The 17075-nt window shown below is 33.0% G+C and overlaps 1 protein-coding gene across 1 annotated transcript in view; it reads left to right on the forward strand.

Moving 5' to 3' along the window:
• bchs (WD repeat and FYVE domain containing 3 bchs) overlaps window positions 1–17075 on the forward strand; it is a 1547413-nt gene that overhangs the window by 1302244 nt on the left and 228094 nt on the right. The window contains exons 38-41 of the mRNA XM_089597159.1: window positions 5668–5891; window positions 6426–6679; window positions 6758–6985; window positions 7048–7239. Coding sequence (XP_089453285.1) covers window positions 5668–5891; window positions 6426–6679; window positions 6758–6985; window positions 7048–7239 — 898 coding nt within the window. The remainder of the gene's footprint in view (window positions 1–5667; window positions 5892–6425; window positions 6680–6757; window positions 6986–7047; window positions 7240–17075) is intronic.

Genomic DNA, 17075 nt, shown 5'->3' on the forward strand with positions numbered 1-17075 from the left:
CACAGTCACTACACACAAAGGCCTTTATAGAAATAACAGACTTCCTTACGGTATAGCTTCAGCTCCCGGACTTTTTCAGAGAGAAATGGAAAAGGTTTTAAATGGAATGCACGGTGTCTCTGTTTATTTTGATGATGTCTTTATATCCGGCAAGACGCAAGAGCAGCACGACAAAAGATTGCTCGAAGTTTTAAGTCGATATTAAAAAACGAATTTGAAGGTTAAAATAGGAAAGTGTGAGTTTTCACAAATTAAAATCCAATTCTTAGGTTATGAACTAACGGAACAAGGCTTAAGTGTTGCAAAGAATGAGATTGATGCAATCCTTAAAATGAAAACTCCATCACATTTTAAAGAATTGCAGTCTTTTATCGGTGCTCTTACGTATAATGCTAGGTTTATTCAGAATTTCGCCATGTTAATGAGCCCGTTGTATAGACTATTGAAGAAGGATGTGGAGTGGCACTGGACCCCGGAACACGATAGGGCTTTTGAAGAGGCCAAAAATAGATTAGTCTCGCATGATGTTCTCGTGCATTATAATTCTAACTTACCTGTAAAGATAACATGTGATGCCTCAACCTACGGGCTTGGAGCCGTGCTTTTCCACATTTTTCCAAGCGGCGAAACCAAAACAATAGCGTATGCGTCTAGGGTACTAAGTTCGGCAGAAAAAAATTATTCCCAACTAGACAGGGAAGCCTTAGCGCTTGTTTTTGGTGTTAAATCGTTTCATCAATACGTGTACGGTCGCAGTTTCGAACTTGAAACTGACCATAAGCCACTGTCCTACATTTTTAGCAAGAAAAAAGGCATTCCCCACATGGCTGCAAGTCGTGTACAGCGCTGGGCCGTTTTCTTGTCTGGCTATGATTTTAATATTAGACACATCAAGGGGACATAAAATGGACCAGCTGACGCGCTATCTAGAGTTTTAACTAATGATATTAATACTTGTAAAAACCAAATTGATGAGGCAAACTATAGTTTTCTTAATTTTGTAATGGATGAAGCGGAGTGGATCGATATTGACATTGTTCGAAATGAAACACTTAAAGACCCCGTTTTGAGTAAGGTTTGCGAATTTTTGAGGCAGGGCTGGCCCGCAAAAATCAATGAACAATTACAGCCTTTTAAAAATAGACAGCTCGAACTGGCCATTGAAAATGAATGCATTCTATGGGGCCATAGATTAGTCATCCCAATGAGCTTACAGGTAATAATTTTAAAAAAATTACATAAAGCTCACATGGGAATTGTTAAGATTAAGGCGCTTGCTCGGTCTCACGTCTGATGGCCAGGCATTGACAAGGCAATCGAAAATACGGTCAAATCATGTGATCTCTGTTTACGGTTCAATAGCGACCCCCCTCGCGCGTTACTTCACGTCTGGAAATGGCCTGACGCACCGAACCAGCGCATTCATGTAGATTTCTGCGGTCCAATTGAAGGATATATGTATATAGTGATCACGGATGCGTATTCGAAATGGGTAGATATTCGTGAGCTGTCAAACATTACGGCGAACACCACCATTAAGATTCTGAAGGAATATATAAGTATATAGGGTTTGCCAGGAACGATCGTTACAGATAACGGACCGACTTTTACGTCGGAGGAGTTCAAGGTTTTTTTCGAGAAGAATAACATTAAACACCTACAATCAGCACCATATCACCCCGCTTCGAATGGCACAGCCGAGAATGCCGTAAAAACTTTTAAAACTAAATTCAAATTGCTGAGTAAAAAATTATCTCACCATGACGCACTATATAAGTATTTATTTATTTATCGCACAACACCACATTGCACGACAGGATGTACTCCCGCCTATTTACAGATGGGAAGAGAATTAAAGACTAGATTAGGCACCCTCGAGACGTCCGTGCGAGCCAAGGTAGAAAATAACCAGATAAAACAAAAATTATTTTTTAAGGGTAACCGCACCCAGGAATTTGATATTAAGGATTCTGTTATGGCTAAAGATGTTACGGGAAATCAATGGCGAAAGGCTGAAGTAATTGATAAGATAAGCCCGGTACTATATAATGTTAAGCTCGACGATAGCAGAATCTGGAGGAGGCATATAGATCAGTTACGAACTTACGAGGATAAATTCAAAGCCCCCACTACGTTCCATAAGGAAATACTGGTGCCGCACGTAGCTAAAAACACGCAAGAAAACCTACCTCCTGTTCTACTATCGACGACTCTGATACGCGAGAAGCTACCGATCACTGACGCTCAATCGCTCAAACAACATAACGAACCACCGACGACTGATTCTGTAATCGCGGACAAACCGTCATCTATCGGCGCAAACAGCAGGCCTGCGACCGTTGAACCTAGACGATCATCTCGAGTTCGTAAAGCCCCGCAACGCTTAAATTTATAATGTTGTAAAACTCAAATTAAGCAGGGAGGATTGTTGCGTATGTGCATCGAGCGTACCTATACTAACAGCGCTACCTAGTGTGACTAGCTTGTAATGCGCGACACCACCTGCCCGACGATGTGGCCGTGCGTGGCGAGCAGATAGCCATAAGCAGCCTGCTAGAGCGTACGTGCCAAGTCTGTACTCACAAGCCTGTACAATTAATAAATCCATTTTACATTAATATTGTGTACCTTGTCTCTCATCTTATTTAGTTAAACACAACAGTGACTACCGACTAGAATTATTCAGCAATAAAAAAAGAGTTTGAAAATTTTCGTTTTATTTTTTGGCTTTGAGTATGTATTTGAATATTGAATACTATTGCTTTTTACATGTTTTGTATATGTTTCGAAAAGTAATTGTAGGTTATCTTTGATTTTACATGGGTTACAATATTAGAATGACTAATGACTCTTTATGAGTACTTATTTGTTTTTCTAGTGTACTTACAGATTATCAAATAATGTTTCTTAAACTTATTATATTGTTATACTTTTTTTTTTTTTTTGTAAATGCACAACACGCCATGTACAAAGATAAAAAAATCTACAATAAACCAAAGAGAAGAACAAAAAACAAGTAGTAAGAATGGACACAAAAATAGAGAGACGAAATAAAACAATCAATAGAATAGTTATACAGAAGGAGCGGCTGCAGGGTGATCTAAGCTTTTCTATTCTCTTCTGCTTTCTAGGAATTTATTTAAGAAGTACTTAAATATTCATACCTACACATCATAATATACATAGAATGGAAGTTGGATTGTCATCATCTAACTCAGTTAGACCTTTGGTTGTTGAAGCCTTATCCTTTTTCTTTATTTTTTTTATAGTCCATGAACTCAATAATCTTTTTTGTAGTCACTACCATCACCTTACAGCACAGCATACCAACTGTGGAGAATTTCAGAGTTTGTCGTTAGTCTAAGAGAAAGTAGCAATAATTTTTAGCAACCCGATTGATTTTACTGTAGATACTGTCTTTATTAAAAAGATTATTTTACATTCTTAGCACCTAATTATTAGCTACGTTATATATTCTAATGCTTTCACAGTTGTTTAAAAAAGTATAAACTTCAACAGCACATTATTTACAACAGTTATCAATTGAAAAAAAAGACAATAAAAATTCATGCCAAAAACTCATTGCCAGGTCAGAAAGTAAAAATGCCTTCGCATTGATTGAATCAAGAATTTTATAATAACCACAATCAAAAAGTACGGCTTTTACAAAATTTTTAGATTTCTGTCACAAAAAAAGGCTATTTCGAGGTTAATCTACATTTTTACAGTTTTTAAGCTTCGAATCACTAAGTTTTCAATAATATGGTTTGAAAATAATAGTTGTTGAGGGTTTCGTACGAGGTTGCAACAATTTTTTTAGATTTTTGTAAAGTGAACCACAACCACAAAAAAAAGATTAAAATTTTTCTTTCTTTTTTTTAAAGTATGTTAGGCATTATAGCAGTTTATCTATCAGAATTTTATCATGTTTTTTAAAGTGGTAAACAATTTTTTTTAAATGATACAATGCTTTTTAAGAAAAAATAGCTAAGTACTATTTTAATAAACACGTAATTTTTTTATTTATTAACGTAATTATCGTAATGCTACGTAAAGAAAAAAATTAAATGAGATTATAGGATTATTTCAGCCATTTATAAAATGGAGCAAAAATGCTGATAACTTAAGTAAAATTGTACGATTGTTAGATTTTTATGATAAATTCACTGACTTTTCTTCTTCTATGATTAAAAGTTAAAAGTTACTGTAAACGTATGCCCGTCAGCACGTTAGTTTGGGCAGATTGTTTGGAGTGCTTCGTTTAACTCTTGGCTGTTTATATAGACATATTTTTGTTAAGTCATTAAACGCTTGTAGCTACTCCATGCGATTATGTTTTACTAATCAAGCGCTTTGTGATTTATTTTTCTAAAAAAGTAAAGTGTATATTGTTACCCTTATTACCGATTATCACGATCTTGAGTTACAGCTCTTTTAGATAGTGTGCTTAATGTATGAGTAATGCAGTTGAGGGCTTTTTATACTACGAATTATAGAGCTTACAGAAGATAAGTGACATTCATAAAGATTATATATAGTGGACGTTATGTACATTTAACACATTTATTGTGATTTTACACTTAAATATAACACAAGGCTTTCTTTAGAAGGTGGCTGGCCACCGTCATTTCTTACCAATTGGCTTTGCCATGCTTGTTTTACTGATATAAACCAATTACAAGGGGTATCCTTGGATAAGAATGGTCGAATACCCTTACATGGAAAAAAGTTTTTTTTATACTTTGAAATTACTTTAGAAGACAAAAAATACTAAGGACATGATGTCCTAGATCCTAGAATAACTTTCCTTATTTAGGGTTCCTAAGAATTCCCGTTTTACGCTTCGATTACTTTCTTTCCTTGTAATGGCTTAAAGAATCGGAAAAAATTACGAATAATTAACATGTTGTTATTTCTCACATATATTTTTCAAATTTAAACAAAATTAAAAAACCATTATTTAAACATAAAATTTGAATTTGGTCGTGTTTTTAAATGGCTACAAAAAACTTTATTCTTCTATCTATAGAGCGAAACGTAGTACGATTTTTTTAAGGATTTCTCTTAGGAGTTTGCCAGGTCTAAGAACACAGTTTTTCATGTTGAAGCCGTTTTCAGGCTGATGTGGATTATTTTTCCATTAATTTTATTTTTTTTGAAACGTAAACTTTATATTGACACTAAAATATAATTCATACTTTATTTTACTTTTCATTTTTAGTTCCAAACATAACTTCGATTAAAATTTTTGGATCCCTTTTAAAAGTGCAATACGTCAAAGTACTCATTTTCAGTAACATTTTTGTCATTTAGTTTTTCAATTTTCATAGGGTTAGTCGATAGTATGGAAGGGATTACAAAAGGATTACTATGATTATTTTGATTTTATTTATTTATTTTTTTAATATAGTAATTTCTCATAGAAATGTATATTTATTAACGGTAAATAAGCACAGATAAGGAAAAATGTATAATACTACAAAAATAATGTATAAATTTTGGGTGGATGTAATAAGCAAATATGAAATTATCTCATAAAAGTTTTATTAAAAGTTTTTAAAATTTTTAAACAGTGTCGTAAAATTCGATTACCATATATCTTGAAATAAATATTATTGTATATAAAAGTTACGTAACAAAAAACAACTGTACATAACGTGTTTTCAGCATACAAGATCCATTGAAGAAAACTGCAACAATTGGCTTTATAAATAATTTTGGCCAAATACCAAAGCAGCTCTTCAAAAAGCCACATCCAGCAAAAAAAATGACTTCTAGAACAAGCTTGATTGACTCTAGCTCATTGTCTGCGGGCCTTAGCGTATCCTATTCAGATAAATTATTTTACAATCACATAGACAATCTTAAGCCATCGCTTCAGCCAGTCAAAGGTTTGTCTGCTTTGTAAATCGAGAAACTTTACTGTTATTAAAGACCAATGCATTAAATATTGTATTTCGTTTATAAAAATAACTTTAAAATAATTAAGCAACAATTTCAAGTTAGAGCATGCTTCTTTTTATTCATTATTTAAATCACATCTAAATATTTGAGTTACCTACTGATACCTTCATCACGTAACTATGTTAAAACAAATTTTGGAATTGCACACATCATGGCATTGGTACCTAATTGTTGATAATGCATAAGTATGTAAAAAAACTAAGGTTTGAAAAATATTTTTGTTTTACTACACATTTATGTTTTACCTCAATATATAGTTACAATATTATGGTACGTGTTATCTCAGCATCTACGTTTTCGTGTTTTTATCATAAGTGGAGTAAGGAGATTATCAAAATCTACAATTATAGTTCAGATAATTTATAAATATGATCGTGCTATAGTTTAATTTATTGTTTTTTAGGCTAATTTTGAATTTTTTATGACTTATAGTTATAATAATAATACTAACTTTTTTTTAGAACTTAAAACAACTGTTGGACAGATTTTGCATGTTGATAGATCCGTATTAGCAGTAGAGCAGAACAAAGTACTAATTCCCCCCTTTTACAACAAGTATGTTGCATGGGGATTTGCCGACCATTCTTTAAGGATTGGAAATTATGACAGTGAAAAAGCGATTTTTGTTTCTGAAATAATGATGCAAGGAAGTGGAGAAATAATGACATGTGTATGTCCATCATCTAAATTAATTGTCACTGCTGGTACCAGCTCTGTAAGTTCAATTTATTTTTCAATATTCTAGAAACTGTTATCCCAGTTTTATTTACAATATCTTTATTTTTTTGCCAAGGTTCTTACTGTATGGGAATATTCAAAAAAACAGCTGACGATAAAACAATGTCTTTATGGTCACATAGATTCTGTTTCATGTCTTGCTGCAAGCCCTGCTTATAATATTATTGTATCTGGTTCTAGAGATAGTACGGCTATTATTTGGGATCTTTCGCGATGTTTATTTGTGCGACAGCTTCAAGGACATGCTGGACCGGTAGCTGCAGTTGCAATTAATGACTCAACGGTAGGTTTCTTTTAAAGTTTGTGTCAAATGTATGTAAAAGTTATAATAGTTATTCTCTGTAGGGTGACATTGGAACTTGCGCTGGCACATGGTTATATGTTTGGAGTATTAATGGTCAAGAATTGGCCAAAGTAAATACCTGCATTGGAAGATCTGACAGAATGCAACAAATTTTATGCATAGCTTTTAGTCATATTCATGAATGGGATCCTAACAATGTTATAATGACAGGTTCAAGTGACGGAGTCGCAAGGGTTAGTATAAAGTACTTTGAAAAGATTAATTTTTGTCATGTATTACACAACTTTCCTTTTAAGATTCTATGTAACACAACGATCATGTTAATTATACAAAAAAAAAAAATAGTAACATAGAGTATCTCAAGACAAACTAACAAAAATATCTTCTGAGAGCAGCTGCTACACTGAAAATAATTTTTTAGAATCTTTATGTCAATGAAACGACATTATATGGCTACCTTTAGTTTTACATTGACTTTGACCTTTTAAGTCATTAAAATTACAAATATTCCAAAATACAAACTCATACTGCCTCTCCAGTTACGAAAAGAGTACAAAATCTGATGTTTTTTTAAGAACTTAAAGTTTTCTTTTTATTAATATTCAAAAGCGATTTTATAAAAAACTATTTTATACAATTCTTATTAGAAAATAGTTTAATGCGTTTTGCATTATCGTTACTAAAAAATTTTAAATAAAGTGTCCCCTGTAGATCACTAATTCCTACTTAGCTAATTTAATAGCTTCATTTTGCCATTTTACAAGTGCCAAGAATTTGTAAACGGTGTAAGGTTTCATTACATTCCCATAGGCTGCATTAGTTATAACACTTAACTCTTCATGACTAAGACTTAAAATTATTAATGGATAAGTTTGAATATTTTATAAAAGAAAAAAAGCTACATGTAAATCTATCTTATATTATTGTTAATAAGAAGCACTAGTGTAGGTTATAGGATTAAAACATTAAATCGGTATTTGTATGGTTTTTTACAGATATTTATGAAAAAAAGTATTTAGAAGTAAAGATCGACAGTTTTTATTTAAATATAATACTAGAAAGAGAAAAAAAATTCTTTAAAACAAATTCTTAAAAAGAGTGTAAAATTATTAAAATTTTTAAATTAAATTCTAATAAAATAGATAGACTTTCCAAGACTAATTGTACATTATAATTCTTTTGCTTATCTTAATTTATACCGTTACTCCTACTGAATTCCTAGATGAAAGTCTTAATATGTACGTTTACTACAACTAAATTGCTATTCGAATTAGTCCTACATTCTAAAATTCTTTCTTTATTATTTTTTTTTATTTACCAACATAAATAAACTATCATAATTAGATTTAATCTTTATCTAGCCCTATTAAATTCATGTTAAACTTTCAAAATGATATCAAGTTTTATTTTTGTAATTATACGTGATTTAAAAAAAAGATTCATAGTATGTGATGTCAAAAAACTACTTTTCATGGTATTCAAACTCACTTGTGCATCTAAATCTAATTAAGACAACTGTATCCACTTAGTAATGAGCCATATTTCAGAGGTTTCTTCTCACTCTTTTTATACGGTAGTTCGTTACTTCTTCAGAATTAACGTATTTCTGTAAAGCTCATTATTTAATTTCTCTTGTTATATTTTACGTATTATATAAATTAATAAATTATTTATTTAACTAATTAATTTTCACTTTGAAACATATAAACAATAGTTCTTAATATAAGCTTTTCTATGTATTACTAAGTACTTATTAAGATTTGATTATTTGCTTACATCAAAATATTTTTTATTTTTATCAGTTTTTTTCATCAGTTTATTTATAGAAGGTTATGTTGATGAATTATTTGATTTTTATTAAAACTTATTCTCTTGAAATTTTTTTTACTTTTAAATAATGTTATTCTTTGAGTTAAGTTACACTTGCTGTTATAGAATACTCCATTCATCAATGCCCCATTCATGGGAAAGCGGTACTACGTGACGTTTTTTCTGAGCCTTTCTTTGGATGCATATATTGTGGTTATTATACAGATGACTACTAAGAAGTATGTGAAAGCATAAGATTTTTGCGAGCATGAATAAGAGATTTTATTAGCTTATTGAGTTGTTTCAAAATAATTAGAAAATTTGGCAAATGCAGACAGTCTCTTACCGTCGCGTCTGAAATTGTGACGTACAATGGCTATACTCTGCTCGTTTTTTGTCTACATAAGATATTTTTTATAGTTTTTTATTCATTATTTATTAAAATAATAATTAAAATCATACCTCATTACTAAACATTGTCATTCTGATAGTGATTGCAGTATCTTCGATGGATTAGAATTTTATCTTCAGGCATGGGTACTCGGCATCTACTGGCTTCTAGTTTATATTTAAATACAGAATATTTGGGATGAATAAATATTTGCTTGCAACTATCTTACAACTTTAAAGTAATTTGTATTAAAATTTTATTAGAAAGATTCATTAGTTGATTGGTAAGATCGAAAATAATGTTTACCTTTCACTGTGTTAGATGGCTAAAGTCAAAATAGAAAAAAAGATCTAATGATGTAAATTTCTTATACCATTGAGTTGTAAATTAATAATTCACACTAATTAGAAATTTTTGAAAAAAATTCATACCATTGTTGTGTTATAGCTTATGAGAAAAGTATTAATAAATATTATTTTGGTGAAAATAACAATAATAATTAACATTTAATATGCATCAGGAGCTTGTATTTGCGAGACTGCATTAAAATCATTTTTGGATCTTGAAAGTATAAGGATCAGTTATAAATTAACAACTATTTTGTACTTGATTTTAGTAAAACTCTAAATTATAGTCAGAGAAATAAACGTATCAAAGAAGCTATTACTGTTGGTTGGGCTCAGATCGCTGAATAAGAGATGACGTTGTTTACCAATAAAGAACTTCTTACTGCTGTATTACCATATTTTCTAACTCATCTTCCACGATCGTAAAAGGAACTGTGAAATGGTGGTAGACATGGATCTTTACATTAAACTTATGTATAAATTGCATTGTTGTTATCATACGTTCTGGGTTCGTATGGCCAATGCACATAAATCTCAGTGTTCAACCGATATACTAAAGGTGATAGACTTACAGTTACAATTTTCTTTAGTTATAATTTCTTTATGTTCCATTGCAACAAAATAAAAATATGCAAGTCAGTTTCCACCAAAACCTTTTATAACTTATATTTAAATTTTTAGGAATCAAATGTTTTAATGCGTTAGCTTTTGAGCTTTTAGCTATCGTTTTTAATGTGTTGATGGCTCAGAAGCTCTTTGTTAACTGACAAATAGATGTATGACTAACTGTTTATATACCTCTTAGAATTGTATAGGATCCTTATTGCAGCAAGAGTTTGTTGTATACCCTTACTCTATATAACTACTCCTTGAAAATTTATAAAATTACCATTGTTATAAGCCCTAAGTAGTTGTAAATAATATATTCAACAATTATTACATGAATTTTGTGTGAAGAAACTTTAATAACTTCATATAACAATAATAGTACAACTGAAAGAAATCCGTAGGCAGTGTGTACTTTAACCCCGTTCACATACGCTTCACTAGTAATGTTACCCTAAACTCTTTATTAATTCACTTTGAGAATAGTAACAAATCACTCTAAATTGTAAGTAGTATTTCTTCTAAAAATTTCTTTACTAAAATCTAAGATCATGTTACTAGACTGTTTGCTTTATACCTTACAGTTATTTTTGGTATTTAATCAGCAGGTAACTAGAACGTATATTTATTTTTCTAATTATTTTTTGTTTCTGAATTTTATTGAAAAACAAGTGCTGAATTGATACATTGTAACTCATATGTAAATGTAAGTTTCTCACAAAGGAATTTAAATTAACACATAAATGTAAGTTTAAGTGGATATCAAAGCGTAAAATTGGTGATGGATAAAATTAATAGCAATAACTCACCTTCAATCCTGTATTTTGACTTTCACATCGTGCAATCGGTAGTTTGGTTCCCCCTCTTTTTAAGCTTATAATGAAAGCCTTATCCTCAACCCAGCTTGGTTCACTCAATAATAATAGGGATATGCTTTTACCAATTAGAAGAAGTTTAGTCAAGCAATGATAATGAAGGGTTCAGTAATTTTTGGGTTCTATCAAGTGAAAGGTTACTTTTACAGCTAAAATTAATTCTTGACCTTACTCTCTGATTAAAGTGTAAAGTAAGGGTCGATGCTTGCGCACACATATAAGCGAACGTGGAAGAGACATATAATGTGCGTGTGGATCGGTGTATTGTATAGCGTAGAAGTACAGAGTACAGATTGGAAGTCAAAAGTATCGAAAGCGATTGAAAAGCAGTCAGTCCATGTGTAACTGCCAACTAGCGTACATATGTGATGGGAAGTATTGAATAAACGGAAAGTAAGATTACGTACTGTAACGGTGCCTCACCATTAGGTCATCTCAGGTAGTAAAGGAGCGCACATAGTATATGTAGCGTGTATACACTCGTATATATGCGTACATAGCTGTTAACTTCTCGCGGCTCGTAGTGTGACGAGCACACAGAAGCAGTAGGATACGTGTGCTATATTTGATATTGTACTACATACATACAAAGAACACGACCTAGTTGCATATCAAGCAGAAGAATTACTCTATACCGGACAAAATCCGGGATGTGATAAAACCATCCAATAGTGACTGGGCAAATCCCGTAGTCATGATACGTAAGAGGTATGTCAAGTATCGATTTTATGTTGACTTTCACAAGGTTAACGCTGTGACAGTGTCCGAAACGTCTCTATCGCCTCAAATGGATACCACCTTGCATAAACTGAGGATGGCATGCTGTACTTTAACTCTCGATCTCGGCAGCGCATACCACCAGATACCATTAGCCGAGAAGGCTGAGCCGGTATCCGGCTTTCACAGTACCAGATAAGGAACTTTTTCAGCTTCAACAATTGCCCTTCAGCCTGAGTAACACACTAGCGACGTTTCAGTGGCTAATTAATCGTGTCATTAGACCAGAGCTCGAGCCCTATGCTTACACCTACCTCAATGACATAATAATTGTCACAGAGACCTTTGAAGATTATTTCAAATGGATAGAGCACGTACTGAAACGTGTTCATGATGCAGGACTTAGTCTTATCTGAGGAAAACGCGAGTTCTGCCAATTCAAGGTCAGATACCTCGGTGTCTTCGTAAACTTAGATATTTTACGACTGGATCTGGCCAAGCTGGAGTCAATTATGGCATTTCTGGCTCCGAGTAACCTGAAACAGCTTAGGCGGTTTCTAAGCATGATTTCATGGTACCACAAAGTTTCTACTAAACTACTCAATGATAGTAGAGCCGATAAATAGGCTTCTGTGCAAGGAGCAACCGTTGAGTAGAGCGACAAACAGTAATGATCCTTAGAATGGACAAAAGCTTTTCTGATGTCCTTGATTGTAGTGCAATGACCAAATCTTAAGAGCCAGTACATGGTTCAGACAGACGCCAGCATCTCTGGATTAAGTGCCATACTGTCACAAATAGTCAACAGACTGGAAAAAGTGCTTGAGTTTGCGAGCCGTTCTATGACTCTGGCTAAACGCAACTACAGCGTAATGAAGCGAAAATGCCTCGCGGTCTTACCTTGTGACCCTATTTAAAAATTTTTGTAAGGTACTTTTAAATAAACCAATACTTTTAAGAACTCAAGGAACCTTTGGTAAAACTAATACTCAACATATATAAATCAGAATGTAAAAAATAGTCTGCTCAGTCTTACTTTTATTTAATCTCGTAAAAAATTTTTTGTTACACTACCATTTAAATAAATTCCTTTTAACTTAGAAAAGTTAAAGAGGAAATGCTATTGTTGTACTCTAGCAATCTTCAAAAAAATGAAGGAAAAATTAATTGAGGACACTTAGCTGCGTTGTGCTTATCACTCCTTCATATCTGAATATCTTGAGTGAGTCCATATGAGAGCGGATTCTTAGGTATCACGAATGATCTATTTTTTGCCTTACTATTGCATTTTTAAGGAAAATTGACTGAGTTAAAAATTAAAGGTTGTTTTTAACAGTTCATCCAAGGAAGGAAATGATACATGTTTAAACTCCTTACTCTATTCAAGACCAAACTTGTTGTTAAACTTGTTAAAGTTAATTTTTCAGTCACATTTCTACAAGTTTATTTTTACTGCTAATATGGAAAAGATATTTTACTAAATCTTTGTCAATTTTAGTGATCATGTTTTTCAAGCTATACTCTGGCGGTCGAAATTAAGCTTTCCAATTAAAACGTACTGTTTTTTAAATGAATATTTCTGGATTAGCGAGTTTACTTTTTTTAAGAACTTATGTTTTGAGTCAAATGGTGCATGATCACTCAGTCTTACACTCGAGTGTTGGTAATCTTTTTTCTAGTGGTCATTCATTAGAGAAAACTGAAACCAAAAGTAAGGAATCATTTGATTTGGCCTAGCTTGGTAGATGTCCAATATAAAAGAGGTCCCTGAATTCCCTTTATACTTTGCCTGATCTTCTACCTCAATTTTTGGTTGTACAACCTAAGGACTTCAATAAAAATAGATGAATCATTTTAGTTCTTGGTATGTCATAGGATCCTGTTGCAGACGATTCCCAGTTTTAGTTTAGTTGAACTAAAAAAACTTTGTTGACTTAATTAGCAAAAAACGTAAGCCCTTTCAGTTTTTTTTCACTGACCTTTATTTCTATGAAGGTTTTGTTTAGTCCTTATAGTACTTAAAATTTTATGGGATAAACCTCTACCATAGCCAATAATCGGTACGTGATTAAAATGTTTACCTAACATTCCACATCTACTTAAAATTCGCATACCTCACTGGAATTCTTACGCGGCTCAGCTTCAATCTTAATTCACAGGTGCTTTATCCAGTTCTTAAGTTATACTTTGCCCAGCCTTTTCGCTAGCTAAATGTAGTGAAGAAGAGACTCTTAAGGATTACTTAATTATTTTTTCTAAACATAGTAACTAATAACAAAGGCTGTGTATCTAGAGATAGATGATAACTATATTTTGGAAGCCTTCATAGTAGCTTTTTATCGTGTTGTTTTCTGACACAGCCACTGCACTGACTTGTACAACGACCAAGGTATTAACTTTTTTGAAATCCATAGCATATTGAGAAAGATGTGCCTCTCATTTGTATAATCTGTGCTGACTGCTTATTTTTTTGGCTCTTTGATTACTAAGTAGGACTTTTAGTCTCTACGTGCTCCCTACTTAAGATGTTCATAGAAGACAGGTAATAAACTGACAAAGTATTATTTAAAATATGCCGTTGAACGGCAAGCTTTTACTTATGAGAAGGATTATATTCTTCTTTGTTGTAGAGAATAATATCTTAATTTAAGACCCTTTTTACCCAATAACCCTTTTTACCAGTGACCCCTTATACTCATTGATCTTTACGGCCACGAAATATTTTTCTTAAAGAAAATGAGTAAATACCCTCTAATAACACTAGACGACTTGAGCCAAGACTTGTTTATATTAAAAATAAAGTTATTTGAATGAAGTCAATTATTTTATCGTAACTCCTCAGCCGAAAAAGTTCTTTAAATTTAGTATTTTCTCATATGAAATGGTTATAATTGAAGTAACAAAAAGTATTGTGTTGTAACTTAGTGATAAATCAAGTAATACAATGCTCTAACAATTTTGTCAAATATTTTCTTTCATATAAGAATTTGTTAATTAATTACCAATAAAAGTTAATAGACAAAAATATATCACTCATTTTCCAACTCTTAAATATTTAATAAGTTAAATGTGAAAGAAATATTAGTGAAAAAATGATACAATTTGTTCATTCTATGTCTGCCTGAAGAGCCGCCACTCTCCACCCACTGGTAGGATATGGAGAGTACTTTTGTAGGACATTATTTTTTGTACTCTAGCTCAAAATGTTGTTTAAAATAAAAGATATTGGTTGTAAATTGTAATTCTAGTTTAATTTATCTATATATTCCTTGTTATCAATGTTGAAATCTTCTATAACTCAATTTCTACGCTTGATTCAAATTAGGCTGATACAGCTACTCCACCTTCTCCTATTTGGTAAACGATTAATTTTTGAAAATAAATTTTTTTTTATTTTTTGCTTACTTTTAACTATTCTCGTACATTTATTGACAATATGTGTTTTATTGTATTTTTCAAAATGTTACATGTAAGTATTTGTGAGGTGGAACGACAGGTTGCCCAAGTATAGAAAAATTTTGTCAAGCGGAGGAGGGATCATGTGAAATCTTGAGGTCGTGGAGAGGGAAAGAGAGGGAGAGAGAAAAAGAGAGAGAAAGAAAGACAGAGAGAGAGAGAGAAAGAAAGACAGAGAGAGAGAGAGCAAGAGAGAGAATTCCCCCTTTCTGTAGTCATGAGTATGAGCTTGCTTTGATGAGGCTAAAGTATTTTAGAGGTGGTATGACAAGTAGAGAAAACATGCGAAAACTTTACATTGTATAGAGAGAATAGAGAGAGGTATTCCAGACTGTTGTACCGTACCTTTTTTTTCTATCTGTTACTTCTGCCTCTCTCTCTCTCTCGGTAAGTCAACTACTTAGGCATGTTGTGTGCATTTTTCTTTTACAGTCCTTAATACATTTCTGACACCTCTGGTAGAGTTTTTCTTCTAGGTAAACCCTAACCAGGAGCCAGGAAGGCATATACCTTGATCTCTTGGGTAATCTCAGCTTCCTGGGGACTAGTTCTGTCATTTTAATTCTGACTGGTGTTTCCTAACCTTTACTGCTCCTTGTAGGATTCCACGTTCAACATTCTGGCAGCCATAGACTTTGACATCGACCTCCAACATTACGCTCAATATACATAGGTTAGCGACCTATCGTTTACTGACTTGGTATTGCCCAGTTTAGATCTTGGGTAGCCTGAAACGTGGAGTGTCTTCTACTGTACAACACTACTGAAGTTAACTACGTTACTTATCCATTATATATCTTCCGTGCTAATTAACCATCTGATGTAAATAATATCCCTCGTCTAAGTTTGCCTTACCTTATTAACTTGATAACCTGCATCGTTTCTATTTTAAAGCTTTCAGCTGGGCTTACTAAGAGGGGGGCAACGATGATAGAGCAAGCACAACACATACACCATATAGCAGGAGTATTGCTGTAATGTAATTAAATAGTATGTTGGTATGTCAGGCAGTTGTTTGTGTTGTAAAAGAGTTCTAAAACAAAAATACAAGCCTAACGTAGTTTGCTTGGTCTGTGATGAACCTTTTTATGATAGCTTTCTTCTTACATATAACCCCACTAATACTTTGTTCGTTGGCAGTTCTAAGCTTTGCCCTGTTTCCGACAACGCACAGGTGAATCTAGTTAGCTCTGATCTCGTCTCAGCATCTATATCATTACAGTCTGGAAAGTGATTTTGACCTCTTCTGTCTCGGCCCTCTACACAGGTTACCTTAATAGCACGTACTGACACATCATATTCTATTGACATCGAGATTGGTTCTATTTGGGAGTATTCCTCGCTAATTGATATGACTGAACCATCAGAATGGTTCAAACAATATATGTCCAGGAATTTAAGGATTTGCAGAAGTCTTTGGATACGCGTATAACAGTGACGGAGGGATGTATGACAAAAGTCCTTTAATATTTGAAGACTCTTGAAAAAGCCAAAACTTATCCTATATCAGCACAAAATCTTTCTTTAGCATCCATGGACCGTTATGAGGTTGTACTGTCTGGCATTTCTCAGACATCGACCCTACCTCATCGAGATATACTCGAGGGCCCTTTAGAAGCGCTCGAGTTAGAAGATATGAAACTGCTAATCACACATACATTCGACTGGGCCCAAAAGCAAATGAGAAAGTCTTCTGTTTAACAAACTACTCCCCTGACTAAGGCTGAGGCTCGAGATGTCATCCCCGATTGCTATGAATCGTCTCATATGTCAGGCTTAAAAATTTTCTGGTGCTACCAACACTGTAGTATTTGGATCTAATGGTAAGAAAAAATTATTTTCGCGTGCTCTTTGACCTGAGCCACTGT

This window comes from Copidosoma floridanum, unplaced genomic scaffold (assembly GCF_036245765.1).
Source record: "Copidosoma floridanum isolate Cflo_tuat_1 unplaced genomic scaffold, Cflo_Japanese_pri ptg000030l, whole genome shotgun sequence".
Lineage (NCBI taxonomy): Eukaryota > Metazoa > Arthropoda > Insecta > Hymenoptera > Encyrtidae > Copidosoma > Copidosoma floridanum.